We start from the raw sequence: 26,900 nt of genomic DNA, 5'->3' as shown, positions 1-26,900 counted from the left end.
TATATTTTTAGTAGAGATGGGATTTCACCATGTTGGCCAGGCTGGTCTCGAACTCCTGACCTCAGGTGATCTGCCTGCCTTGGCCTCCCAAAGTGCTAGGATTACAGGTGTGACCCACCACACCCGGCTGCTGGCTACCTTTATAAAAGTAGTATTATTGGAACACAGCCTTGTCTATTTGTTTACTTATTGTCTATTGCTGCTTTCATGCGACCACTGCAGAGTTAAGTAGTTACAACGAACTGCATGACCTACAAAGCCTAAAATATCTATAATCTGGCCTTGTATGAAAAATATTTGCCAACTGCTTTATTAAACTATCTACTTACCCTCTTTTGGCAAATAGCTAAACAACAGAGCACATACATAATGAGCATTCTCTTATCACAGGTGGAACATCCCTAATCTGAAAATCTGAAATGTTCCAAAATCTGGTAATTTTTGAGCACTGACATGATGCCACGGTGGCTGGGATAGCAACACCTTTGTTCTCTCACAGTGCAATGTACACAAACTTTGTTTCATTAACAAAATTATCAAAAATACTGTATAAGGCCAATCGTGGTGGCTCACACCTGTAATCGAAGTACTTTGGGAGGCCGAGGCTGGTGGATCACTTCAGGTCAGGAGTTCAAGACCAGCCTGGCCAACATGGTGAAACCCTATCTCCACTAAAAAACACAAAAATTAGCTGTGTGTGGTGGCGGGCGCCTGTGATTCCAGCTACTTGGGAGGCTGAAGCAGGCAGATCTCTTGAACCCAGGAGGCAGAAGTTGCAGTGAGCCCAGATCACGCCACTGCACTCCAGGCTGGGCAACAGAATGAGACTCCACCTCAAAAAAAAAAAAAAAAAGAAAAATTGTATAAAATTATCTTCAGACTTTTGTATAAGGTGTACATGAAACATAAATGAATTTCATGTTATCTCATCATGAATACATCAATATTCCGAAATCCAAAATTTGAAGCACTTCTGGTCCCATTTTAGAGAAGAGATGTTTAACCTGTATTCAAAGTAAATGGCCCTTCTTTTTAAAAAGCGCTGAGGTGCTAAGCACTCCAGTTCCTTTCAATTTTAGGGTCATCTCTCATTATTATGGCTTTGAGGAAAAAGCCATTCTTCTTATCTAAGCATTTCCGGATACCAAAGATTTAGCTTTTCATGAAAACTTGTTAATCTGATAGAATTTACTGGCACTGATGTGACATGTAGTTTAATTCACCATCACATCTTTTAATGCTTTAATTGTTCTCCCTCCCTAGGTTGGTTGGGGAGCAAAGTGTAAGCCCAGGTTGCCCAATCTAATTTGGCAGTTTTAGTTCCAATGGTATTGCAGAATGTGCTAATGGGAACTCATATTTGCTACTGCACAGTGAAAAGAACAACAACAGTGTGATTAAGAACAATAGTTCAAATTTGGCCGAAGATTAAATGGCCTAGGCATTCAGACTTCTGTCTTATGGCTCCTGTCTTTACAACGACCCTGGGGTTAAGGTGGCATATTCCACTGAAAGGCTGCGTGGTGAGTTATCTACGATTTGCAAATTATTATTATTTTTTTTTTTTGAGACGGAGTCTCGCTCTGTCACCCAGGCTGGAGTGCAGTGGCGCGATCTCGGCTCACTGCAAGCTCCGCCTCCCGGGTTCACACCATTCTCCTGCTTCAGCCTCTCCGAGTAGCTGGGACGACAGGCGCCCGCCACCACGCCCGGCTAATTTTTTGTATTTTTAGTAGAGACGGGGTTTCACCGTGGTCTCGATCTCCTGACCTCGTGATCCGCCCGCCTCGGCCTCCCAAAGTGCTGGGATTACAAGCGTGAGCCACCGCGCCCGGCCTACGATTTACAAATTATGAGCTTCTGTGGCAACAAACTTGGAACTTGGGGATGGTTCTGGGGGATGGAACTTGGGGCCTGACTTGTTAAGTTCCAATTCTTTTCATATTCTCTGTAAGTGTACCAGTCTGTTTCATGTCATCTGGACCATTCTGATGTGTCTAGAAATCAATCTTTTTCCCTCCCTCAATCCTGCATGGGGTCAGGCCTACACCTCTGTACAAACTCTAAGGCCATAAACATAATTCTAAAGTACAAATAACCTGTGTAGCAAGACTATAGGACATCTCTACAGATGGTTGTGCTCTAGCATATCCTGGGATTCTAGGAAACTAAGATGAAACAGAGAGGAGAAAGGGGTGGTGCATAGGTGAACCATGGACTTCCAACTAAGGGATTTGCTGGTTTCTCTTCTGCTGCCACAGTAGCTTACATTAGAGCAGGAAAACTACGAGACCTTCAATACTATGGTCAGGACAGCAATAGCAACTTCCACTTTATCTTGCAAATATTGAGAGCTTGGACAATAGTCTAACAAATTCAATTTCAAACATCTGTCGAGAATTGGAGGATACTGACATTCTAACATTTCAACATGCCCCCAAATTTGTGGAAAGTACACCTGTTTACACCAGGAGAGTTCTATCTCTGAGTCAGAGGTGGGGAAACTACTACTCTAGAACAGGATTCTCAACCAGAATGTGACCCCCCCCCAGGCACATTTAGCAAAATCGAGACATTTTTAGTTATCACAGCTGGAGTTGTGTTAATGGCGTTTAGGGGGTAGGGGTCAGGGGTGCTGCTAAACACCCTATATGCATAGGACAGACTCCTAAAAATTAATTATTTGGATCAAAATGTCACTAGTGCTGAGGTTGAGAAACCTTGGTTTAGTTGTTTGTACCACATGTCAGTGCAACTGAAGGAGCCACAGATGGGTCACACTTTGGCCAGATCACATGGTGCAATCTGCTGACTAAAAATTGGCATGATGCTTTTTGAGAGATTAAATGCCATTAAGGAGTTGGTCTGTTTGACTTTTGGGATGCAATCTGACGGAGACGACACTAGAAAAAAATGGTCACACTCTTATATTTGAAATATAAATGAATCAACAAATATTTACCTAATTTTATTGTTTACAAATATTACATTTTGAAGATTAAACGTGAAACTTTTTGCACTGTCCTAAACCCAAATGGGCAGGTGCAAAACTCATGTCAGAAATTAACTCAGCTCTCATAAGATTCTTTATCCCAAATGAGAAAGGGTTTTTTTTTTAATGATTTGAATTCATATGTTCATGAATAAAATGAAAGCTCTCAGCCTTATATTTGTATCCCTTATATTTGTGGTTTAGATTTTTATTTACAATAACAATAAAATATGTCCCTAAAATTGCAATGCTCAAAACTGGTTTTTATGACAAAAGTTTGAAGCCTAGCAATGCCTGATTTATGGCAAATTATTGTTTTTATAACGCAAACCATCATACATTTTCTCCCTAAGTGTAATCTTATATCAGTTCAACTGAAGAGCTTTTTCTATCTCCTTTCACATTTGTTATTTGACTAGAAGCAGCTTAGACTGAGCAACCTGTAAAACCAACCACCTTTGTGCAGAAATATCATCCAATCGGCTCTAGATTGATGAAGGAGCAAAGTCAAGTCCAAGTTGCCCAGTCTAACAGGCTTGCTTACCTTCTAGTTCAGCTACTTTTCTCTGAATTGATCTGCCATCTGCATTTGATCTCCAGATGACCATGACTTTTTCAAATCAAATGTGCAGTTTGCTATAAATAAGAGCACATAGATGCACAGGCTATAAATAGCTAGAAATTATATGTTTTTTTCCTTGTCTGTTGGTACTAGCACTGCAAAACCCTTCACTTGCTGTGACTGAATCGTCTCTGTAGGTAGACAAGAAAATATAGCTGCCCAAATCACTTCATCCTCCTAGAATGGAAAGGTGTCAGGATCCCGAACACACTGCGAGTAGATGGAGAAAATTACTGGGAAGGAGAAAATTACAAAAGAGACTTTCAGTATCTGTTTGGAACAGTGGATGCTGAAAGTGGTAGTTACGTGTACAGCATGAAAATAAATTTATCAAACAATGATGCTTGTTTCCATCAGTTATTAAAAATGGAAAATAGAATTCTTATAAATGCTAAAATGAAACTTAAGAGAAAAATAATCATTGTTTTGTAAAAGAATGGGAAAGACATTTAATTTACTGATGCGTGCTATATTCATGGCATTTAGGAAAAAATGTTAACATTCTTCATCCTCTTTTCACTGTTTTCTGTATTCTTAAAATGTGCTTCTGAATCGCAAATGTGATTTTACTAACCAGCAAAACCATGTCAGAACCAAATGCTTAGCCATTTGGTGTGGAGTGCAGCCAAAATGTCATTTGGGTTTCAAGCCTGGTCCTGCCATGTTCGATGGCTTGGGACAAGTCACTAAGCTCTTGAAGCCTCATTTTTTCTCTTATGTACAAAAGGAATGAGGAAAATGCCCACAAAGTGTTCTGAAGAAAAATAAATGATCTGTGAAAATGCTTGGTACAATGCAACTTAACATGCGTACCTATGTATTATCAACACTGTAGTGGAATAGCTAGAGCTTTTTCCTGGTCTGTGTCAACCCATTCGCTGTACTTACACCATTTTTAGAGAAAAATGCTTTTTTCACAATAGCAAAAGAAATGTGTATATTGCAGCAGTACTAAACCACATCCTTCAAAAGTTATACATAATGTGAATTATTCTGAATATTTTATGGAGGCCATTAAAAAACTTTATAGTTTAGGATGCAGTCTTTTTCAAAATACCTAATCCTTCATCTATAATTTATCATCTTTAAAAAAGATAACTGGCTTCATCAGTTTTGAGATGAGGGGTTTTTTTTTCAGGATAATGTACATAAATGCTAATTTTAATTATAAAATATCTAAGCTACAACTGAAATTGTGTCTCTTCTTCTAGCAATCATAAACAGAAATGGCATATATCATCCCTAACCTAACACTGGATAAATCTATTTCTGGATGGAATCCAAATTCAAATATGAGTACTAAAACCACATTTTAAAACTAAGCTAGCCTGATATTACAACTGAAATAAAAACAAAACATAAGACACTATAAGGCCTGCAGTGGCTGGACAATGCATTTCTTTATAGGAGGCTCTTTCTCTACTTCCTAGTCAGAAGTTGAGAACCTCTAACCTACCATTATGCCTTCTGGGAAAGGAGAAAGAGGGGTTCCTAATGTCTAAAGGTGACCCTTCATGTCTGAAGTTGAAACCGGGTCTTACAACACACATAACTGAAATCTGTGCATACGACTTAGTCCATGGACTACAATACATAAATATTAAGTATTTTTTTCTGAGGAAACAAGTTACTTATGTATTATAGTCTCTTGTTAAATCATGGTATCTTGATGTAACTGAGTACTCTATTTTAAACATCTTTCTTTTCCTGCCAGTTTTAGTAATGAAATGGTAACCTTTGCTCTCTTTCTTCCCACCAGGCACTCCCTGCACAGCGCTTCCCTTATCTAATTACGCTTATAATTATTATTAAAATTATTAATGCTTGCTTAGAAGTTCCACTGACTGACTTAGGCACCTTCAGAATTCTCCCTCATCAGGAGATCACCTCAAGGCTGCAGTTAATTTACAACCCAATTGTGCCTGGGATGCGCCAGCCCACTTACCGAATGGGATAGTAACTCAAGTCTTTGGAACAACTCCCGTATAGCAGCACCTCCTCACCGCTCCTTCATGCCCTGCATTCCAAGCTCCCCTTTGTAAGCCTTTGTTTTTTAATCCAAAATTTGAGATGGTTGCTTTAAGGCAGGAGCCTGGACCATTTCCCCACTGTTAGCTTTGCAAAGCAAAGTCACTTTCCTTCACTGCACCTAGCCCTTGTTCTTCAGTTCTGCAAGCAGTGAAAGGCTGAGCCTGTTCTCAGTTACACTGATAGCTTTTAGGAAATAAAATAGTAATGGCAAATACAATACAATGATGTTGTCCATATAATATTCAATAAAACCAGACTAAATAAAAAGGAAATTGGTCAGAAATAGAAGAAACTTAGTCAATGATGTTCTTAGCCCGACATCTCAAGCTGTCTGGCAAAATCAGATGTAACTACAAGCAAGGTAATGGGAAGAAACATTTTACTAAGACAGGTGTTCAAGAAACAAAACCATGCAAAGAAGGTGATGATGCTGGAGTTACGAGAACCAAGCAGCATCCTCCTCCCCTCTTCCCTTCCCTCAGGTGAATGACAACGTACGTTTAACAGGATCTCGAGCAAGAGGTTCCTGGGTAGTCTTGAGTAAACTTTGGGACACTATGGAAAAAATAAGAGAACATAACTAAAAACAAAAAGAGAAACATGGGAATGATGGCTGAAACGCACATGAGTCCACTGACAAAAAAACAACCTAACAAACAAAATCACTCACTTAGGTTTGGTCCCTCCAACAAAAACCAAAATGAACGTATTAACATAAGATCTATTTTGGCAAGAAGTCAACATTTGAGAATGCTGGACATTTTGTCTCTGATAGTATATCCAAGTAACAACAGGTTTCTTAACAGAAGAGGATTTCTTAGAAGAGGATTTCTTGCTCCTTTTGTGCCAAATATCCCCAATTCCCTTCGATGCATTTTTTCACAAAAACTCCATTTATTTCACTCATTCATAGGATAGCATCTGGCTCTCGGCTCTGGCTGTTTGCTAGGCTTATACTCTCTACTTTTTCTTGTCCACCCATGTAACTGATCTTCAGCCTTTGCTTTCGTCATGCATTATTCTGTCACCTATGCCCTCTAAAATCAGGCATAGCTAGCCTTATCTAATACATCTCTGTTGGAAGCATCGACCTTTTGCAAAACCCTCAGCAAAGTGTGTGCCACCCAGGACACCTGGACAGGTGCCCACTGCTCACTCCCAGCCCAAACTGATCAAAGGGAGAGAGTGTTAGGGGAAGGGATGGCAGTACTGGGGTGAGGTGGAGGGATAATTTGAATCTCTTGAAGCAAATTCATCACTGCTAATAACTAAAACCAAATAAGTCTCTTATTACCAAAAAATATACATGATATTTCAGAAAATGAATCCACCCAGGAAAAGGGAGAAAAAAGTTGCAAATCTGCCAGGAAACCTCTCCCAGCCTCTAAACCAGTCAGAATCACTGTAACAAAAGACCTTTGTTCCAAAGGCTGCAGGCAACAGAATTCTCCATTGTGTTCGCAATACCTGACCTAATTGACTGCTTTGTTTGAAACTGAAGAAGAGAGTCATTTGAGCCAGAAGCTACAATCATCCAATCAGAGCCAGAAAAAAAAAAAAAACAAAACGCCCTTGAGGTTACCAGTTCCTACACCTGTTCACCCATGGGACTGAAGCAGTCATCTCATTCACTGGCGATGGCAAGAGACCAACAGGAGCTTTTCCGTTAGATTCCTCTTAGATCCTGGGCTCCTTTACAGTGGGGGTATTAATGGTGCAGGTCCTTCTGTTGTTTTGCTTAATCCTACGATCTTGCTGGAAAACAATTTATATAATCCCTAGGAATCTCAGGCAGGAAATGTGGCTGCCACCCTTGCAACACAGCGGAGAATAGGCAGGAGTCTCTCAAAAAAGTAATGCACAGTTATTGAGTTTCATTTTTAGTTATCAAGCTGAGTTGAATAATTACTTCTTGAGTAGTTCATACTTCCTACTCATGAACAACAACAAATAAATAAATAAATAAATAAATAAATAAATAAGCACAATTGGGAATTTCACTTGGAAGTCTTTAATGACATGGAAGTCTCACATCTGGTACTGGACCTCCTGAGAATTACCTCTTTAGGGAAAATTTCATCATGCATTTAAGTCATCATGACTTCATATTTTTATCCCCCAGAATTATGAAAAGCTTTTTTTTTTGAGACAGAGTCTTGCTCTGTCACCCAGGCTGGAGTGCAGTGGCGCAGTCTCGGCTCACTGCAAACTCCGCCTCCCGGGTTCACGCCATTCTCCTGCCTCAGCCTCTCTGAGTAGCTGGGACTACAGGTGCCCGCCACCACGCCTGGCTAATTTTTTTGTATTTTTAGTAGAGACAGGGTTTCACCATGGTCTCGATCTCCTGACCTCGTGATCCGCCCGCCTCGGCCTCCCAAAGTGCTGGGATTACAAGCGTGAGCCACCGCGTCCGGCATTATGAAAAGCTTAATGTTCAAGAGAAAGACTTTGAAAATTATGTTCCGGCCGGGGGCAGTGGCTCACAACTGTAATCCCAGCACTTTGGGTGGCCAAGGCAGGTGGATCACTTGAGGTCAGGTGTTGGAGACCAGCCTGGTCAACATGGTGAAACCTTGTCTCTACCAAAAATACAAAAAAGTAGCCGGGCGCAGTGGCATGTGCCTGTAATCCTAGCTGCTGTGGAGGCTGAGGCAGGAAAATCACTTGAACCCGGGAGGCGGAGGTTGCAGTGAGCCGAGATCGTGCCACTGCACTCCAGCCTGTGAGACAGAATGAGACCCTGTCTTAAAAAAAAAAAGAAAATTATGTTCCTCGAGCCTTATGCCATTGAAAGTTTCTCACGTTAAGTCAAAAGTTTTCTTCTACTTTCAAGAGAAGAAGCAGAAGTTTGACTTGGCAAATGTCTGTGTGCTGAGCTCAGGGGGGGCAAGACAGTCACTTCTACCCTCCGGCATTTGAGATGCATGAGCTCAATTCAATCACATTCCCCATAAGCACAATAAAAGACATGTTATGAACCAACTTAAAGGTATTCATCACAGCCATACACCTTATCAATGCAACTCAAGCTGCATCAGCCAGGCTTTCAGTGGTAGACAGTATCTGCACAGGTAGTGCACATGCATAAACATGAACACATGTACACAGACAAACACATAAGTATGCATTTGCAGAAACGGCTGGCTGCAGAAGACAAAACAGCCACTCCAGCTTTGTTTAAAAGAGAAGCACTCAAAAGTCCCTCTGGATTGCAAGACGTATCTGCTACAGCTAGGAAGAGAACACATCCATGGCCATGCTTTATTAGGGAAAGACGAAGAGGTGTGCTCATGATTGAACATACTGCGGAGACTCTGAGCAATTAGAGAAGTGGACAGAAATGTGGTTAGTGGTAGCAACAGGCCCATTCCCAAGAATCAGGAAAATCAATCTGTTACAAAGAGCAGAGTCAGTGGCGAGAGAGACGAAAGGTGGCCAGGCTCGAAGAAGGGTCCACTTACTGACGCTGCCACACACGGCCATGCAGTACTCTTCTGTGTCAAAGTTGTTCCGGTTGCCGCCACATCCGCCGTAAAAGAATGGGGCACACTTCCCTTCAGTCACATCAAAGTACCAGCGGGAGATCATTGCTCGGCATGGCCCCGTCTCGGCTTGTTCAGAGCACACCTCTAATCAGAGGAGATGTGGGGAACCACATTTAGCATGAAAAGGCACTGTCTCTCTGTTCATGTATACACGTTTACTTCTTTTAATCCTCCCAGTGGCAACCTGGACTGGGTTTATTAGGCAGCATCTACCAAACATTTACTGAGGAATTTAACTGCCCACCAGGACTAGAGATTTATACCTCTCAGAGCATGCACTCTCATCTGTTTTAATGAGTGCAGGGCTCAGTAGTAATAAAAGGATTCCGGCCAAGGGTGAAAAGATCATTTGGCTGCTTTTAGATGAGTATGAAATGACGGAAGGTGTCTGCACATCAAAACAATTCTCCATTATAAAAAATAAACTCTTTTTAAGAGTCAACTTTCACGTAAGGAAACTGCTTTGGTTATGAAGTGAAAGTTTACGTCCTCACAAACATATGATTGCTTTCCTTAATAAATAATTGCCTTAACTCAAGTATAAAATTAATTGCATATATTTTGAATGTTTTCCAGTTTTGGAGGCAGTCTGTCCATTGACTTTATCTGGAAACATATGTCATATCTGTAAATGTGACTTATACTCAATGACATTAACTCTGACTTAAGACCATTCATTTGTATATTAAAATATGTACTAATATAAATGGTCTTAAATTAACTCAATTTAAGACCATTTTATTTGTATATTAAAATATGTATTTATATATTATACATTAATAATTTAATTACATATGCATGAAGTACATCTATAACAATGTATTATTAATTCTGCTATTTAATTGATACTTATATATTAAAAATCTGTATTATTTACATATATTTAATTAGATACACATTAAGTACAACTATAACAATGTATTATTTAATTATGCTACTTGATATTTATGTATTAAAAATCTGTATTATTTGTATATTTTGTATATTTACCTGACCCTTGGGCAGTAATGTTCCAAACAATAAAACAGTCAATCAACTCTAACTTATTAATACACACCACGCACTGTTATACATTAAAACACATCTTACCTGTCAACATGTCTTGCCACCCTCCCCATGATCAGTTTCACTCATCCCTGATTGCCTCAAAGTGAACCAGTGACCCATCCAATTATATATATAAAGCCAATCCTGAGTAGAATTATAACTTTACCTCCCATGTATCCCATTTATATTGGAAATGAAACAACAGCCCAATTCTCCCTCTGGATTTGTGCCCTGCCCTTGCTAGGCTGATGTCTTAGCACACACAGATGTCTTCTTAGTTTTACTGACAGAGGTAAAAATACCTTTCTAAAAGATGAAAGCCACACATCACCCAGTACTTCCAAGTTAGGAATATTCAACAGATTGATGCTTTTTTTCTTTTTTTGAGACAGGGTCTTGCACTGTCGCCCAGTGGCACAACCTTGGCTCACTGCAACCTCCACCTCCTGAGTTCAAGTGAGTTTTGTGCCTCAGCCTCCCAAGTAGCTGGGATTACCTGTGTACCACCATGCCTGGCTAATTTTTTGGTATTTTTAGTAGAGATGGGGTTTCACCAGGTTGGCCAGGCTGGTCTTGAACTCCTGGCCTCAAGTGATGCACCTGCCTCAGCCTCCCTAAGTGCTGGGATTACAGGCGTGAGCCACTGCCACTGGTCCTTCAACAGATTGATTCTAATTAGCCAATCAAAGACAAGGATCCACAATGTCAATACAAATGGGGATTAACTATTGTTTTACTTCCCTATACACGTTGCTCTTTCAGTAGATGCAATAAAGTACTGGTAAAACCAGAGGTTGCTACCATCACAATGATGTCAACAGGAGGGACAGTCAGCACTAAGCCCAGAAGGTGTCAAACATTCCGCAGGAGAAATGCGCCATGCAACGGACACGAAGATGATCTGGCTCTCTTCACGTGGTTTTCAGATGGAAACATGGCTACAAAAGCATCAACCTCATTATCATCCATCATTAAGGCCATCTCACTCAGTACTGCTGCTTTCAAAGTCCATGCTCCCAAAGCAAATTGGTTTTCTGTACACAATACTCTTGTAGGATGAAAACCAACCAACTTGTTGACCTAAGTATCCCATCTACTTCGCAATTTTATCTTCCAAAATTAAAGGACTGGCACCCTGATTTATTAAGTGTATTGGTTCTAGGGGCCATATCCCCTCTGAGTTACTGACAGAGCAGCTTCTGGACTGCGAAGCTCAAAGCCATGCCTAGATGTGAGGATCCCATCAACTATAGCCAGCAGTGGTCTCTGCTCCCAGAGCTTATCTTCAGTTGTAACAAACATCTACAGCTTCACTTGGCTTTCCTTCTCTGTATCTCCTTCCCAATGTGTACCTATTCATGTCACATGCTCATTAATGTTTCTAAGACACAACAATACCCATTATTAATCTCTTACTCAGGCAGTGTTAATTCCAATAAGACTGCAAAGGCAGCAGTGCCTCCAGAGCCTGCACTGTGCTGGGAATTGGCACTACGATTGCAAGCACTGTGGCCACTGCTACCAAGGGAGGCACAGAATCCCTTCACCCCATAGTCACAGGAACACTGGCAACAAAATTCACCGTGCCTTGACAACTTATGCTGACCCTCACATTTTGGCATTAAAAAAAAGTATCATCTTAGAGTACCAAATATGTGTCTTATAGATGTGTGCCACGGGCCTCGCAGTGAACATCACAGCTCTGCAGATGCACAAACCTTGTCTTTATGAGTCTCTATATTAAATAAAAGTGGTAGAGTTTTGGATGGGTGCAAGTCAAGTAATGGGATAAAAGAATGATGATCGAAGGAGATGATTCATGATAAATACGTGCCCTTATGTGCGACCTAGCAACAATTTCTTACTTATGATAAAGGCACAATCTCCCCAGTCCAGAACCTAAATGGCATTATATTAACATTTTCCTATACCACTAGTGAAACATAATGCTACATTCATTTTATTTTCTTCTGCCTCATTCTGTAACAGCTAAGAAACTATTTGTTATAGCTAATTCGTAGAAGCCAGGCTAAATGAGCCATAATCAACTAGAACAAGCATTCAGAACTCAAAATCCATTTACATGTTAATTAAGTAAATAGTATAAGCTACACGTTGAGCCTACAACTCTTGCTGGAGTCTCCACCTGTAAGAGCCTTAACTCCTTCCTTTCATAAAGGCCAAGAAAAGAGTGAGTTAATCCCTTTTTGGGGAGTGTTGGTTGGTTCTCCCAATCCTGTTAGGGGCAGTTGGCACTCTTGACTTTGAATGGCCCCCAAGAGTTTCACAGCCTTGGTGGAGTCCAAGTGGGCATCATGGGCAATAGCAAGAGATCCCACAATACTCAAATACAAAAGGCTATCTGAGATAATGCGGTCAGGATGGGTGTAACAGTGTATGTTAATTTAATGTCAAATACATAATGTATAGAGAAGACGTATGTGAGGCTGGAAGAACAGGACTGACAGTGTGCTTTTGTTACTTCTGAATCTCTAAAAGACAGCTACCTTGTCCAGCTGGTTCTCATCTGCTGACATAGAGGATGGGCAGACGGGCCTTCTCTTAATATGCAACCCCTCTCCTGGTGAAAAAGAGCTTCTCGTTATAATTCCCCCAATTGTCAGCAACCCTGATTCCCCATCACCTCCCACTTCCCAACACTTTCCCTCAGGGATATAATGAGAATAGCAACTTCCTACAGCAGTAAAGCTGATTTCGGAGAGGACTGGGAAAGGAATGGATAATGTATCCTCTATCACTCATAATTATATTTCTACTCTACTACAAAGAAAGGGAATACAAATGTTTTCTCTGACTTTTTTGCTAACCCTTTATTATTCCGGAACAATTTTCTATGTAGTAGAAAAGAGAATCTTAGCCTACTCTGGGAGAAGCTGGAACTGAGGGTAGGGTCAACATCAGGGAAGTATGATGCTAATGCTTTTACACAAAGTATGAATAAGCACACAAGAAATGGCCAGTGCCTCTCAGAAGAGAACATGGAGAAGCAGCAGCATAGACTTGGGTTAAAGCAGTGTTAAGGGATTAATGTCAATTTCATAGTTGTGATACTGTACTGAGTGAAGACTATACAAGGTCTCCTTGTATTAATTCTTTTTTCTTTTTTTTTTTTTTGAGACAGAGTCTTGCTCTGTCGCCCAGGCTGGAATGCAGTGGCACTATGTCCGCTCACTGCAGGCTTCACCTCCTGGGTTCACACCATTCTTCTCCCTCAGCCTCCTGAGTAGCTGCGATTACAGGCACCCGCCACCATGCCCGCTAATTTTTTTGTATTTTTTAGTAGAGACGGGGTTTCTCTGTGTTAGCCAGGATGGTCTCGATCTCCTGACCTCATGATCCTCCCACCTCGGCCTCCCAAAGTGCTGGGATTACAGGCGTGAGCCACCGCGCCCGGCCTGTATTAATTCTTTCAACTGCATGTAAATCTACAATTGTCTCAAAGAAAAGATTTTTACATTTTTTATTATACTTTAAGTTCTAGGGTACATGTACACAACGTGCAGGTGTGTTATGTAGGTATACATGTGTCATGTTGTTTGCTGCACCCATAAACTCGTCATTTACATTAGGTATTTCTCCTAATGCTTTCCCTCCCCCAGCCCCCTACCCCCCAACAGGCCCTGGTGTGTGATGTTCCCCGCCTTGTGTCCAAGTGTTCTCATTGTTCAATTTCCACCTATGAGTGAGAACATGCGGTGTTTGATTTTCTGTCCTTGTGACAATTTGCTGAGAAGGATGGTTTCCAGCTTCATCCATGTCCCTGCAAAGGACATGAACTCCTCCTTTTTCATGGCTGCATAGTATTTCATGGTGTATATGTGCCACATTTTCTTAATCCAGTCTATCATTGATGGACATTTGGGTTGGTGTCAAGTCTTTGCTATTGAAAAGATTTTAAAAAGCCCACATTAAAAAATTAATATAGGAAGCTGGGCATGGTGGCTCAAGCCTGTAATCCCAGCACTTTGGGAGGCCAACGTGGGCAGATCACCTGAGGTCAGGAGTTCAAGACCAACGTAGCCAACATGGTGAAACCTTGTCTCTACTAAAAATACAAAAATTAGCTGGGCATGGCGGCGTGCACATATCTCAGCTACTTGGGAGGCCGAGGCACTGGAATCACTTGAACCCGGGAAGCGTACGTTGCAGTGAGCCAAAATAGTGCCACTGCACTCCAGCCTGGGCGACAGAGTGAGACTTGGTCTCAAGAAAAGAAAAAAAAATAATAATAATAACCTAGGAATATTGATTTTTCAGTTTGCCTAAGAATTCTAACCTTGTCTCTTTCCTTGACTCAGAGATTGGAGGATCCGGAAATCTCAGTTTGAGAAAATTCCCTTTACATCCCTCTCTAGCAATCAGATATTAGTAAGAGATCTAACCAATCAAGATGCTCACCAAGTAGAAGAGTTTTAGAGCACTGAGACCTGAAACACATCTTCAATAAGCCGAATCCAGTTTCATGGAAGATAAAAATATCTCAAGAGAGAGTTCAAATGCTTATGTTTACATTTTCTATTTTTCTCAATAGCATAATTTCTTCCTTCCTAATCTACTGAAACTTCTAAAAACATCAGCAAAAAACCTGTTTCACATTAATTACTATTATCACTCAGTGGAAATTTATATATCAGCCACTAAATGTAGAGGATGCAAAATTAGACCTTATGTAACTAAACCCAAATAGGATTCCTGTGAAAATTAAAACTGTATCTTCAAAATGTATACTATATATAATTATTATGTCAATTAAAAATAAAGTTGAAAAGAAAAACGAATTTAAGAAAAAACAAAAAACTCTTCATCTGCCTTGTCTTTGTTCTCTTCTCAAAATGTAAAATACTGAGAAAACTAACATTTTGAAATCATTTTTGAAATCAAACTTATTTTTTGATTTCCAATCCACCTTTCTGTTCAAAGTAAATATCAGAGATAACAATGGAGAAAATTTGTTCAGAAAAATAAAAGCAAGAATATTTCTTAAAGAGAAATGTTAGACAGAAACGTAGGCAAAGACTTACATGGATATCTAAGGAACCACAATCCTTTATTGATGTTGAATTTCTTAAACTTTCAAGATCACAAATAGCTTTTCTGATATTCACTTAGCTGAATTCTGCTGGCAAGGAAGCATTATGCCTTCTTTTATAACAACTCTGCTCACTCTTCAAGACAAAATGCCATTTACTACACTGAAGTGCTGGTGTATATGAAACACAAAGCAAAGTTATGGGCTTCGAATCAAACTCCATGCATTTTATCTTTGTAAGGTAGGCCCTTGCTGAGATTTGTGCTCGTGTCAACACTACATTCCATTTTCTAAAAATCAATATAATACAAAATAATACAGGATCTAAGCCAGAGCTCCCTGGATTATATAAAATGATTATGCAATTCATTGTTCAAAAAATAATGCTCAACCACAAAAAATTAGTTCTGAATAGACATTTCAAATTGGAGTGAAATTCTTTGTGGACAACCAAGGTTAGAAAGCTAATTTTACATATTTAATAAATGTAGAATGAACACAGTTGTGAAACTGGCAACCGGTATGGGGAGAAAATCTCCACTTTCAAATGTACGATAATTATAATGCCTTCTTATGAAGCAAAGTTAACAGATTAGCAAACAATTCGCTGTAAATAAAGTGGTAAATAAAGAATAAAGTAAAGCTGGTTTTAGAATAAAGTAAAGCTGGTTATTATTATTTCATTTTTAATAATTGAATTTCAAGTATTCTCAGCCTACTGGAATGTATGTGAAATAAAACTATATTCCATGTAATGTGTAAATTTTAAATTTACAAATTTTGGGAAAGCAGCCACAATCAAACTAGAGTCACTTAGAGCTAGGAACTCTATTTTCTGAACTTTTTTTAAAAAGGCAACATTTTGTAGCATTATTTTCTCCATATTCTACAAGAATATCTACTTAAACTTCACATAATACAACTATTTCTCCTTTCTGAGAGAAACTCCCTATCTTGAACTTTTTCTCCAATTTTAAGTAGAGTAAAAAGGGCAAATGTAAGACAAATATAATTTTTTGTAATAAGTTACTTCCTTAGTGTAACAGTGGAATACAATGAAAACAATGACATAAGTATTAAAATCCACTAAGTATACAAAACTTCAATATTTCAAATAAACTTTATAATTTATAAATATAATTTATATATTATATTTATAAATTATATACTATATACTATATATTACAATATATAATTATATAATACAACATATAATTTATATACCTGTTTATATAAATGTTTACATAATTAATACGTTGCCTGAGCTCACTGTAGTTTATAACAACTTTACTTTTTTAAAACTTTACTAAGTTATTGCTGTAATTCTAAGTATTACTACATGGTGACATTTCATGACCCTAAGTTATTAAAATTAAACTTGTATTCTGTTGAAAAATAAGTAGGCAATGTTTGCATTTGATTCTATTGATGAAAAAATTTTAAAAGTCAACACAATAGAAAACTGGTTATTTTTTGAGAACGTGTTTTTCTTAATTCTGGAACTATGTACTTTTAATAGAAAAGAACATTTATCAAGTGCTTGTACATAGTAGCAAGTAGTCATCAAAAAACATGCTTAGAAAATTACTCTAATAAGGCAATAAATTATCAAATATTTATGACCTAGTAATCATATTTTACTAAATAGAAGCATGTAAAATTAGGCAAGCAAGCTTGAACCGAAGTCTTATGACAAATCTCACTTAAGCTCCAAATATGGATTGAAATACAAACAAAGATGATGCAAACAGCTGTGCATGCTAATGAGAGCACTGCTTCAGTACAAGAGGATGGGTGCTAATTTGTCACGGAAGTCTCTAGAAGATATCCGCAGTTGGCTAGGCTTTTTACTGAATTGCATTAATTCTCTAAGGCTAGCCAATACATCTGTCATTCTAATTATACCTGACCCAATTCTCATCTCTCCATGATGAAAGATTGTTTATAAAATGCCACCTGAAGGAGATTTACTTGTAAAGTATTTAGACTAATCAGGACTCCTGTGACGGTGTTAGGGAACATTCACAAAAGGGTACCACTATGGTTTTTCCTCAACCTTTGTTTCCTGTTTGTTATGGGAATAACTTGCTCTTCGCTGAGTTGCGTGGTTAGCGTGCAACAGACTATTAACAAGAAGCTCAAAACTCAGGATATCATGTCCTGTATTGGAAAATAAGGGGAAGTGCTTTTTCTTACTGAATGAGAGACAGGAGTACGCTGGGAAACTGGCACTGTCTAGAAAAACAAACAAATAGAACACTCTTGAGTTACACCGTATGCCAACTGCCATGGTATAAATACTCCCACCATTGGTATTTCAAGCTACTAATGGCTATGGCTTACAAAATTCCTCTATACTGTAATAATTAGCTTTTACAGGCTAGCAGGAGTTGACTACACTACCATGTTAATGACAGGAAATAGGGGCACAAGTGAACACATGTAGGGAGACTGTAAGAGTTTTTCAGTTTCCTTGGTCTTGAGGTGTGAATTTAAGGAAAGAAAAGCTCTGTAGGTAGATGTCTCAGTATTCTCTCATACTTGTTGGTTTCTGTAACATACCAAGAACAATAACACCAAAGGTAAGAATGGTTTTCCTTTTCAGTTTCTTACTTCCTGTCTCAATGCTGCAAATCTGCACCATATGGAAGGCAGGAGACACTACTAGAGTCTACTATTCAAAATAGATCCGTGGGTCAGCGAGTCAGCACCACCTGGGACTCAGGTCCCCCATACAGACTCACAACGATTGTTTTCCGAGAGCCTTGGGTAACTCGAATGGATATCTCAGTTTGAGAAGCAGCATGATCGGCCTTATCTTTTAAATGCAACAGATATGTCAAAACGTGAGACACAAGATTTAATCATTTTCCAAAAGAACCAGTGGGGAAGAATTAGTAAAAGTTGCATAGGTTTTGGCTTATTAAAAGACGTACACATATATTTGGGAAAAGACAGATACAACAAAATTAGTAGTCTTAAGATTCAAATATACATCTCAACAACTTAATTTGAATAGATTGAACAGATTGTCTATACAAATTTATTTTACTCTGAAGTTCTGTCCTATCTCAAGCAACATTAAAACAGCTTTGATACCTCTGCCTTAGATCCAGTACCAAGATCATAATTCTCCTACTCATATTAAGACTACGAAAATACCAGGCTTCTCAGAAAGCTGAATTCAAGGTATCATTCCTATAATATCCCAGAACATCAGAAATATCAAAGTTTTTATTTTTTACTTGTAAAAATAATGAAGAAAGCCAAGATCAATTCAAGGGCTTAGAATATACTTCCTTTTTTTTTTTTCTTTTTTTTTTTTTTTTGAGACGAGTCTCACTCCATCACCCAGGCTGGAGTGCAATGGAGTGAACTTGGATCACTGCAACCTCCGCCTCCCGGGTTCAAGCGATTCTCCTCCTTCAGCCTCCCGAGTAGCTGGGACCACAGGCGTGTGCCACCATGCCCGGCTAATTTTTGTATTTTTAGTAGCGAAGGGTTCCGCCATGTTGGCCAGGCTGGTCTCAAACTCCTGACCTCAGGTGATGCACCCACCTCGGCCTCCCAAAGTGCTGGGATTACAGCATGAGCCATCGTGCCTGGCCAGAATGTACTTCCTTATACCGCTTCTCTGTAAAGAAAGAACTAGATGGTATTTCTGTTCTGGTTTAAAAAAAAAAAAAAAAAAATAGAAAAAAAGAACACCTCTAGATGTAGGTCATGGGTTGGAAGGATGGTCCTGCTGTTTCACGTCCTTTTCTGGGGAAGACTGAGCATGTCCACCTCTCCATGTTAACTGGCTTCTTGTCACAATCTCTAGCAGGCAAAGAACCCACAGACTCCATTTGGGAACAGCAGTGTCCCTGGTTACAGCACAGATGCTAATCACCATTTGCTATTTTGTAACAGTGGACAAGGGAAGAGTGAATTCCTTTTGAGCAAAAAAAACAAAACTAGGGAGGCAGTTTACCTCCATATCTCACCGTCTACATGGCAAATATGCATACGCAATGTTTCAAGTCAACATTTTATGTTGTTTTCTGTTTCTAAATAAAGCTACTAGACTACATTACACATTTTATCAAATACTTGTTTTTACCCTACTAAATGTGTATTTATCATATTTGCTTTGGCATATTTTTGTTTATTTTACTTGTTCTCGTACAATAAAAAATGTTCACTGGTTATCTACAATGTGCAAAGCAGTGATACAGAAGTTAGAGCTGACATTAAAATGAGACCAGGCGGGCTTGGTGGCTCATGCCTGTAATCCCAGCACTTTGGGAGGCCGAGATGGACGGATCGCTTGAGGTCAGGAGTTCAAGATCAGCCTGGCTAACACGGTGAAACCCCATCTCTACAAAAACTACAAAAAAAAAAAAAAAAAAAAAAAATTAGCTGGGCACGGTGGCAGGTGCCTATAATCCCAGCTACTTGGGAAGCTGAGGCAGGAGAATCACTTGAACCTGGGCGGCAGAGGTTGCAGTGAGCCAAGACTGTGCCACTGCACTCCAGCCTGGGCGACAGAGTGAGACTCCATCTCCAAAAAAAAAAAAAAAAAAAAGCAAAGCAAAACAAAACAAAAAAAACACACAAAACTTAGCTGGTCCTGGTGAGGCACGCCTATAATCCCTGGTACTCGGAAGACAGAGGCAGGAGAATCGCTTGAACCCTGGAGGCGGAGATTGCAGTGAGCTGAGATCGTGTCACTGCACTCCAGCCTGGGCGACAGAGCGAGACTCCGTGTTTGGGGGATGAGAGGGAGATGAGACACAGTAATGCATGGGTATTTCTCTGTTCACTTTTTAATTTTTTTTTATTTATTTATTTTTGAGACTGCGTCTCACTCTGTCTGCCCAGACTGGAGTTCAGTGGCATGATCTCAGCTCACTGCAACCTCCACTTCCCAGGTTCAAGTGATTTCTTTGCCTCAGCCTCCCGAGTAGCTGGGATTATAGGAACCCACCATCATGCCCGGCTAATTTTTATATTTTTAGTAGAGACGGGGTTTCATCATGTTGGCCAGGTTGGTCTCAAACTCCTGACCTCAAGTGATCCGCCCACCTCAGCCTCCCAAAGTGCTGGGGTTACAGGCGTGAGCCACCGTGCCTGGCCTTCTGTTCACTTATTTAAAGCTGCTCATCACTGCAGATCTCAACACCATAGCCCAGTGTTTTGCAACCAGAGAGAGTCTATCCCCTACTCCCTCCCAGGGGACATTTTTGATTGTCACAACTTGGGGGTGCTACTGGCATCGAGTAGAGGCTAGTGATGCAGCTAAACATCCTACAATGCACAGGACAATCATCCGCAACAATTATCTGGCCCAAAACATCAATAGTCATAAGGTCCAGAAACCCTGCCATAGCCCAAGTAAACACCAGAAGGATTCGTGATGCATTTTAGTAATTTTGCCCACCAAGACTACTGGGCAGCAGTCACCAGCACTTCAGAAATCCTGGGTAACAAATGCTAGTAAATTTCCAGAACAGATGCAATCATAAGAATTGGCAAGCAAGGCCTTTCTTTGCTCCTATCATGAAACATCAAGAACCTAAAGTCACGTGCAAGCAACATAAAATTGCCATCCATATTCTGTGATACTTGCATATTCTGTCTAGAAATTATACCCAATAAGAACATATATAAATTTAAGAAAGAGGCAACCTTACCCTCATAGTTAAAACACCTGAACAGTCTTACCATTATTATCAACTAAATATAGCGTAACTTTAACATTTCTTCTGTCTTAATCTTTTTTCTTTTTTTTTTGACAGGGTCTCACTGTCACCTAAGGCTGGAGTGTGGTGGTGTGATCACGGCTTACTGCAGGCTTGACCTCGCCTGGGCTCCAGCGATCCTCCCACCTCAGCCTCCCGAGTAGCTGGGACTATAAGCCTGTGACACTACAGCCAGCACAATTTTTTTTTTTTTTTTTTGGTCTCCCTATGGTGCCCAGGCTGCTCGCAAACTCCTGGGCTCAAGCGATCATCCTGCCTTAGCTTCCCAAAGCGCTGGGGTAACAGGTGTGAGATACCATGCCTGGCCTTTAAACATTGTTTTTTACACTGTAAAAGTCTCAATATTTACAATTTGGGCTGCTGTCTTGAAAATTAAGGAATTCTCTTGAGCATCATTTTTATATAAGATTCATTCATTCTTGCCTCCCCTTGACTTTTTACTCTTCTACTAACAGAATCACAAAAAGTCAGGCATATTGGAAGAGGTGGTTGGAAACCAAAGATGAATTTTCAGGAGGGCAAAATGGTTAAAGGCTGAGAGAAGCAGCTGGTTAGGCTGTAAGCCACTCTGCTTTTGGAAACTCATTTTTCTACAAGGGAACTAAAGATCTCCATTCAAATCCACAGCTTTGTAACCTGCTCAAGGAATCTGACTCACTTAATCAGACCTATGGCTTAGCTAAAAACGTGTGTCCGGTTGGGTGCGGTGGCTCACGCCAGTAATCCCAGCACTTTGGGATGCCAAGGTGGGTGAATCACCTGAGGTCAGGAGTTCGAGACCAGTCTGGCCAACGTGGTGAAACCCGTCTCTACCAAAAATACAAAAATTAGCCAGGTGTGGTTGCACACACCTGTAGTCCCAGCTACTTGGGAGGCTGAGGCAGGAGAATTAAGAATTGCTTGAACCTGGGAGACAGAGGTTGCAGTGAGTCAAGATTGTGCCACTGAATCCCAGCCTCGGTGACTGAGTGAGACTCCATGTCAACAAAAAACAAAACAAAACAAAACAAACAAAAAAAGGTGTACCCAGCTGGGTGCAGTGGCTCACATCTGTAATACCAGCACTTTAGGAGGCCAAGGCAGGTGGATCACCTGAGGTCAGGAGTTCAAGACCAGTCTGGCCAACATGGTGAAAACCCATCTCTACTAAAAATACTAAAGTTAGCCAGGCGCAGTTGTGCGCACCTGTAGTCCCAGCTACTCAGGAGGCTGAGACAGGAGACTCACTTGAACCCAGGAGGCAGAGGTTGCAGTGAGCCGAGATTGCGCCATTGCACTCCAGCGTGGGCGACAAGCAAAAATTCCATCTCAAAAACAAAACAAAACAAAAAAAGTGTGCCCGTGTAAATGTATGCATGTTTAAATGAACCTGAACCTCTGAGTTGTGGATTTCTTCTTTTAGGTTTGATTTTTTTTTCTTAATTGCAAATTCTTGAGTTGAGTACAGTTATTGTGCCTGAAGCATCTGCACATTTTTTTTTTTAAAGCAACTGATTTGGGGTAAAACATGAGAAAGACTAATATTCTTTAAAAATCTAGTTTCTGGCCTTTAATTAAATTGGACTAAAATTTTATTTTTAACAAATCTAGATATAATTGTATTAAAATGCCTTTCACTGATTACTTCTGTTATTCTATTTTTTTTTTAATTGGTAGAGCCAGGTTCTCACTATGTTGCCCAGGCTGGTGTCAAATGTGTATCTTTGTGAATATACTAAACCACTGAATTCTCTCTCACACACACTTCTATATGGCTCTATTCCCTAGTCTCATCACATTTTAAGCAACCTAATTATCTGAGTGGGCTTTCTAGATTGAGACCATTAAACTACATGGAAAAGATGCTTGTCAATGTCCTACTTCACTCTGCCTCTATCAAAGTGTGTATCAAACACCTCGGAATCAATGGCTGCCATGACATGGGGCACAAAATAACAGGCTGTTACCTGTCACATCTATGGTCAGTGCTGACACTGTTCTCTCAACATCATTAGTAAGCATGCTACAACCTGGGAGAGGGGTAGAAGTGCATCCTCTCCAACTGCAAAACACAAAGGTAAAGGCCTGAGGCTTGCTCTATAAGGAGGAGCCATTACCCTTTTGCCCTGTTCCCAAATACTCCCTGGAGCTTTAGTTTCATTTTTGTACAGCATGCTGCTACTGAGGCCTCCAACTGAAGTATGTGAGTTCATGTTCGGGTTCACAGCAAGTCAAGCTCACAGTTTATCCCAAACTTTGTGGAGAGTTAAATATTAATCATAAGTGAAAATTCCATTAGTGAATTATAGGATACCTTGTGTCATGTCCATTACAAACAGGTAACAACAGAGGCATGAGAATTAAGCTAAGCTTTGTTTCTTCTCCCCTTGAGATCAATACAAGCTACTCTGATTTACTTCAAGTATGTATTGCATTCATTCTATTTGGTGCTCTATCACCCAGTAAATCCCTATTCTTCCTTTGTAATTACTGATATGCCAACTTCTCCGCAATGTAGTAGGTGAAAACTTTTGTTCCAGGCTGAGCGCTTTCTCTTCTCCACGCTGCCAAAATTCCTTCCTAGGCAGGCCTGAGAGACTCGTCCCTCTCAAGGACTATGCAGATATGGCTAGAGGCAACTTGAGCAAGCCACTTTGTTCCTATCTCTGTGCCCCCATCAACCAATGCCATGTCTGGTATCTACAAGTGCCTTGTGGATATTGGTGAAATGTACAGCAGTAAATCAGATGGTACTTCTCCCAGATTAATGGTCACCAGAAGGAGAAGAAAAATAAGTTAATTCTGCCAAGGTCAATCACTTAGCCCACCCAATACAAGCAATATTCAGATCAAACCTTTTGGCTTTTATCATCACATGAGATGGTTAAAGAGCCATCTGTATCAGGGTCTCTATCTGTCCACTTAACAGAAGAACTCCCACAAGGTTTAAAATACCTGCAAGAAATAAAACTCTATCTTGAAATGCAGTGGCATCTAATACTATCTTATTCAATTTTCAGCTGGATTTAAAATTTAACTGCAGATATTTAAATATACAGTATATATTCACAAAAAAAACCATTTTAAGCAAGAAATTATTTATTTAATCATAACATAATATTCTCTATAAATATCAGCTTTATTATACCAATAGATATAGATAGATCACATTTATGCCTTTTATAATTAAAAGTCAACCTGTTGGTTTACCTTTAACATTCCTCATTAGTAGTAAACATCAGTTTGCTAATGTTTCAAATGCAATGGAGGATTGGAAAGATGATTATAACCATAACTAAGAGAGCAACTAAGGTTAATTGAGCAGTTACTGTATACCAGGAATGATGCAAAGTGTTTCCTATAAATTAATTTCATCCTCACAAAATAGTTAAATATTGGATAGGTCTTATTAATCCCTATTTTACAAAGAGAAGCAATGAGGATTCAAAGTTATTTGATTTATACAAATTTACACAGTAGCTTGTAGAGCAAAGATTTGAATCTGGACAGCTTGAGCTGTAAATGAAACTGAACACTTACTGGGCATGATGGTAAGTGTTTAACATAGGTTACCTAAAGTCATTCTCACAAGAAACATGCAAGATAACATTACCATCTACACTACACACATAAAAAACAGGTTACTTAACTGGCCCAAGGTCATAAAAATTCTCTCAAACACTATACTAGTCTGTCCCTAACCAAAAAAAAAAAAAAAACCTACCTCAAAAGAAATTAACTTGATACGGCAGTATGTGAAATACAAAGAACTTCACAGTCACCGTCTTATAGTGAGAATCAGGGGTTAGCAAATGTTTACTGAAAAGGCCAGATAGTAAATGTTTTCAGTTTTGCAGGCAACACAATCTCTTTTACAATCCTCAACTCTACTTCCAAAACATGAAAACATCCACAGACAATTTGTAAACAAATGGGATTGGCTGTGTCCTAATAAAACTTTTGTGTAGAAAACAGGAAACAGGCTATTTTTGGCCCCAATTTGCTGACCGTTCATCATTACTCTTATTTGTGGACCCCCGATCATTTTTCTTTTTTTTTTTGAGACGGAGTCTCACTCTTGTCGCCAGGCTGGAGTGCAGTGGCGCGATCTCAGCTCATTGCAACCTCCACATCCCAGGTCCAAGCGATTCCCCTGCCTCAGCCACCTGAGTAGCTGGGATTATGGGCACGCGCCACCATGCCTAGCTAATTTTTTTGTATTTTTAGTGAAGACGGGGTTTCACCATGTTGGCCAGGCTGGTCTCTAACTCCTGACCTCAGGTGATCTGCCCACCTCAGCCTCCCAAAGTGCTGGGATTACAGGCATGAGCTACAGCACCAGCCTGATGACTTCCTTTGAAGTAAAAATTCTAAAAATTCAGAAATGCACAGTGTAAAATAATAGATGAATATATGACTATATCAAAGGTATATGCATTTACAAGGGAACACAGGTTGAAATGAATTTGTTTTTGTTTTTTTTTTTTTTTTTTTTTTGAGACAGAGTCTCGCTCTGTCGCCCAGGCTGGAGTGCAGTGGCGCAATCTCGGCTCACTGCAAGCTCCGCCTCCAGGGTTCACGCCATTCTCCTGCCTCAGCCTCTCCGAGTAGCTGGGACTACAGGCGCCCGCCACCACGCCCGGCTAATTTTTTTTGTATTTTTAGTAGAGACGGGGTTTCACTGTGGTCTCGATCTCCTGACCTCGTGATCCACCCGCCTCGGCCTCCCAAAGTGCTGGGATTACAAGCGTGAGCCACCGCGCCCGGCCTATTTATTAAGAAAATAAAAAGTGTAATTTTGACATGAGTGTAGCAGAAATATCCTGGCCTATCCAGGTCCAAATTCTGATTTCATCACTTAACCAGTTATGTGACCCAGGACAATTTATTTTATTTTTTTCTTTTTTTGAGACGAAGTCTCACTCTGTTGCCCAGGCTGGAGTGCAGTGGCACAATCTCAGCTCACTACAACCTCCGCCTCCTAGGTCCAGCGATTCTCCTGCCTCAGCCTCCTGTGTAGCTAGGATTACAGGCACGTGCCACCACACCTGGCTAATTTTTGTATTTTTAGTATAGATAGGGTTTCACTGTGTTAGCCAGGATGGCCTCAATCTCCTGACCTCGTTATCCGCCTGCCTCAGCCTCCCAAAGTGCTGGGATTATAGGCGTGAGCCACTGCGCCCAGCACGGGCCAATTAAAAAAAATTTTTTTTCGGCCAGGCATGGTGGCCTGTAATCCCAGCACTTTGGGGAGGCCAAGGTGGGCAGATCACGAGGTCAGCAGATCAAGACCATCCTGGCTAACATGGTGAAACCCCGACTCTACTAAAAATACAAAAAAATTAGCCAGGCATCGTGGCAGGCACCTGTAGTCCCAGCTACTCGGGAGGCTGAGGCGGGAGAATGGCGTGAACCCGGAAGGCGGAGCTTGCAGTGAGCTGAGATCGCACCACTACACTCCAGACTGGGTGACAGAGCGAGACTCTATCTCAAAAAAAAAAAAAAAAAAAAAAAATTCTTGGCCTTAGAGATCTTGGCTTTAAATGGGGAAGTAAAATTTCCACCACACAGCATAGTTACAAGGTTTAAAGACAGAGAATCACTGCTTTAAAGCGCAAGAGGCCTGTTGTCCTGGCTACTTGGGAGGCTGAGGTTTGAACTCAGGGGTTTGAATCCAGCCTAGGAAACACAGCAAAATCCCGTGTGAAAAAAAAAAAAAATTTAAATTAAACTAAATTAAAGGGCAAGAGTGGTGACCGTGAAAATCTATATCTGCAACAAAGGCTTCCAAAATCTGCCAGTCTCCCAGGAGGTAAAATGCTGTCTGCTCTGCCCCCATGATGCCTTCCACAGTAGCAAAGAGCCTAGCCATCAGCAGGGGTACAATGAA

At 40.2% G+C, this 26,900-nt stretch overlaps 1 protein-coding gene across 7 annotated transcripts in view; it reads right to left on the bottom strand.

Annotated features, from left to right (window-relative positions):
* APP (amyloid beta precursor protein) overlaps window positions 1–26,900 on the bottom strand; it is a 286,082-nt gene that overhangs the window by 104,883 nt on the left and 154,299 nt on the right. For 2 of the 7 annotated variants that reach the window (XM_055279348.2, XM_055279349.2), the window contains exons 7-8: window positions 9,107–9,274; window positions 6,144–6,200 (exon numbers count right to left, since the gene is read on the bottom strand). The exons of 2 other annotated variants lie outside the window; for them this stretch is intronic. In XM_055279348.2, the coding sequence (XP_055135323.1) occupies window positions 6,144–6,200; window positions 9,107–9,274 (225 nt within the window). The remainder of the gene's footprint in view (window positions 1–6,143; window positions 6,201–9,106; window positions 9,275–26,900) is intronic. 3 more of the 7 variants (XM_055279350.2, XM_055279351.2, XM_055279352.2) reach the window with 2 other exon arrangements.

This window comes from Symphalangus syndactylus, chromosome 5 (genome assembly GCF_028878055.3).
Source record: "Symphalangus syndactylus isolate Jambi chromosome 5, NHGRI_mSymSyn1-v2.1_pri, whole genome shotgun sequence".
Lineage (NCBI taxonomy): Eukaryota > Metazoa > Chordata > Mammalia > Primates > Hylobatidae > Symphalangus > Symphalangus syndactylus.
This window is presented reverse-complemented; position numbering and strand designations above follow the sequence as displayed.